This window comes from Stegastes partitus, unplaced genomic scaffold (genome assembly GCF_000690725.1).
Source record: "Stegastes partitus isolate 25-593 unplaced genomic scaffold, Stegastes_partitus-1.0.2 Scaffold177, whole genome shotgun sequence".
NCBI lineage: Eukaryota > Metazoa > Chordata > Actinopteri > Pomacentridae > Stegastes > Stegastes partitus.
In genome coordinates this window covers 557,612-560,066 of record NW_007577908.1, presented here as the reverse complement: position 1 = coordinate 560,066, position 2,455 = coordinate 557,612, and the positions used below count along the sequence as shown (strand labels likewise).

Sequence of the window (2,455 nt, the reverse complement as noted above, 5' to 3'; positions counted from 1 at the left end):
CACAAATAACTTCCTGCAACTTTAAGATTATTGTTGTTAGTGTCTCTGTCATAATACCAGAAAGGGAATCAGATGACATTCTGTCTCTTTCACCTCATCTTTCACAGCTGTATGTGAATAAGTCTAAAGTACCACACTGACAAAATAAAAAAAGGAAATGTAAGAACTTCAAGAGGTGTGTTTAGTAAGAAACTGAGCAAGTGTTTTTGTTGGCCTTTTCCCTTCACTCTTAAATCCTGGCACACAAAATGTGCATTAATCCCATACAAATGCATTACTTCCTCCTCCTCACTTTGCTCAAAGCTACATTTTGTTGTGGATATTAACAACAAAACAGAAGAAACAAACTGACTTGAGTTCAAACTATTGTATGTAGTTTTATTTTTCCATTGAGCTAATCATATGTGACTGACAGTTTCAACCAACTTTAAACTTAAAATTTTATAATGAACTTAAAATGAACTATTTTACTTCAGATTCTGTAAAAACAAACAAAACAACAACAACAACAACAACAAAACCCCAAAACCTAACAGATTCTTTGTTCCTCAGTGCATCTGAGAAACCATGACAGACTGAGCTGTGACCAACAGTTGCATGACAAAAATTCAGTTAATATTTGATTTGAGATTAGACAAGAATGGAAACTTTCTTGATCAATTTAATAAATGCAGCATGGATAAAAAACGGCAAACAGATGAGAAAGTTGTTGCAACATACATTCAGCATGGTGACACATCTTGAGCTGTACATTTGTAAACAAAGTTTACTTACACATGTAAAGACCATGTTATGTATATGATAGCAGTGTTGAGTTTTCTAGTGACTCATTAAACTCTGACTTTTCTATGATAGAATCATTGAAACGTGTCTTTGTCACAAAAAACAATCCATGCATTTTGGTTCTTTCATAGATTTATTATAGGTCCTCTGGAAATATGACAAAATCTGCTTCGTCAAAAAACTAGACACACAGCAACGTTATTTGTCAGTTTTGGTGATGTAACAAAATGTGTTTTCTGAGTGGCCTCTGAACTTCCTGTGAGTGATTTCTACAGCTGCTGACTCCTCTGAGCCAAACAGTTCATGACTGTAAATAATTATATTTCAATTGTATGTGGTGCAACCAACTCTTCAGTATTGGTCACACATGCGGAGAATTTTAACTTTAGTTTTTTTCTTTTTTTATGATTTATGGCATCACATCTATGTTGTACTGCTCAGGAGACATTTCTGACTCCTCTTTTCTTCTTCATGGTTGTGCTGTTTCCACAGAGGTGCAGGACTTTATAGTTCATTGAAAAATGAGCTCACAGTGAGGAGAAATGTTCAGTTCAGAAGGTTAACCTCCTCAGTTCAGTCATTTAAACATCTCTGTCTGTCTCAGGTACCTGAACCTGCAAGAGAACCGCATCAACGTAATCCATGACCAGTCCTTCCAGGACCTCTTGCGGTTGGAGAACTTCTACCTCAATGACAACCTACTGTCCAATCTGCCCCGGCTCGCCTTCAGAGGCCTCAGCCGCCTCAAGATGCTTAACCTCGGGGGGAACCAGCTGATCAATGTGTCCAGGACCTGGTTCAGTGACCTGGTGGAGCTGGAGGTCCTGTATCTGGACCGGAACCAGCTGCTGTTCATTGAGGAGGGCACCTTTGAGAACCTGACCAGCCTGATCACACTGCATCTGAACAGCAACAACCTCACCACCCTGCCCTTCCCCGTCTTCCAGCCCATCTACTTCCTGGGTCGCCTGTACCTCTTCAGGAACCCCTGGGAGTGTGACTGCTCCCTGGAGTGGCTCAAGGACTGGATGGAGAGCTACAACCTGGTAAGGGACATCCCCTGCGCCTCGCCATCCTCCGTGGCGGGACTTGACCTGAGCGAGGTGGTCTTCACAAAGGTGAACGGGACGTGTGTGGACCCCGGGGAGCTCAACCTGACCACGGCCTCCACGGAGATCGCCTCCACCACTGAGAACCGCTTCAACAGCCTCATCTCCAAGCTGCTTCAACAGGAGCTCCGGGAGGAGATGGGGAACGGGACCGAGAGCCTCCGAAATGGGACCCTGCTGGAGGCCGAGGACGGGCAGCTGTCTGCAGGAGGTCAGCGGAGCCTCTGGAGCCCTCCGCTTCTCTGTTTCACTGTAGTCCTCTTTGGTTTGTTTGGCCTGTCAGATGTTCATTTCTGTCATTATAGCACATGAGCCAGCATGGATAAATTGAGGTAAAAGATGATTTTATTCATTCAAGCAAGTATGAAGAAAGATTCTTCAGTGCATGTATGGATACTGGTGTGAGTTGGCCTGCCAAATGTAGGATTTGGGTTTGGGTTGTTTTTTGCTGCTGGAAAGTGTGTTCAACTGAATATTTTCAGCTGACGTTCACATGAGCCGTTGATACTCGATAATCTATGCTATTTGCAGATGAAATACTTACATAAGAGTTCGCAAACAGC

The 2,455-nt window shown here is 42.9% G+C and overlaps 1 protein-coding gene across 1 annotated transcript in view; it reads left to right on the top strand.

Annotated features, from left to right (window-relative positions):
• Positions 1–2,204, top strand: part of nyx (nyctalopin) — a 7,984-nt gene extending 5,780 nt beyond the window's left edge. The window contains exon 4 of the mRNA XM_008279973.1: positions 1,388–2,204. Within this exon, the coding sequence (XP_008278195.1) occupies positions 1,388–2,204 (817 nt within the window). The remainder of the gene's footprint in view (positions 1–1,387) is intronic.
• The last annotated feature ends 251 nt before the right edge of the window (positions 2,205–2,455 follow it).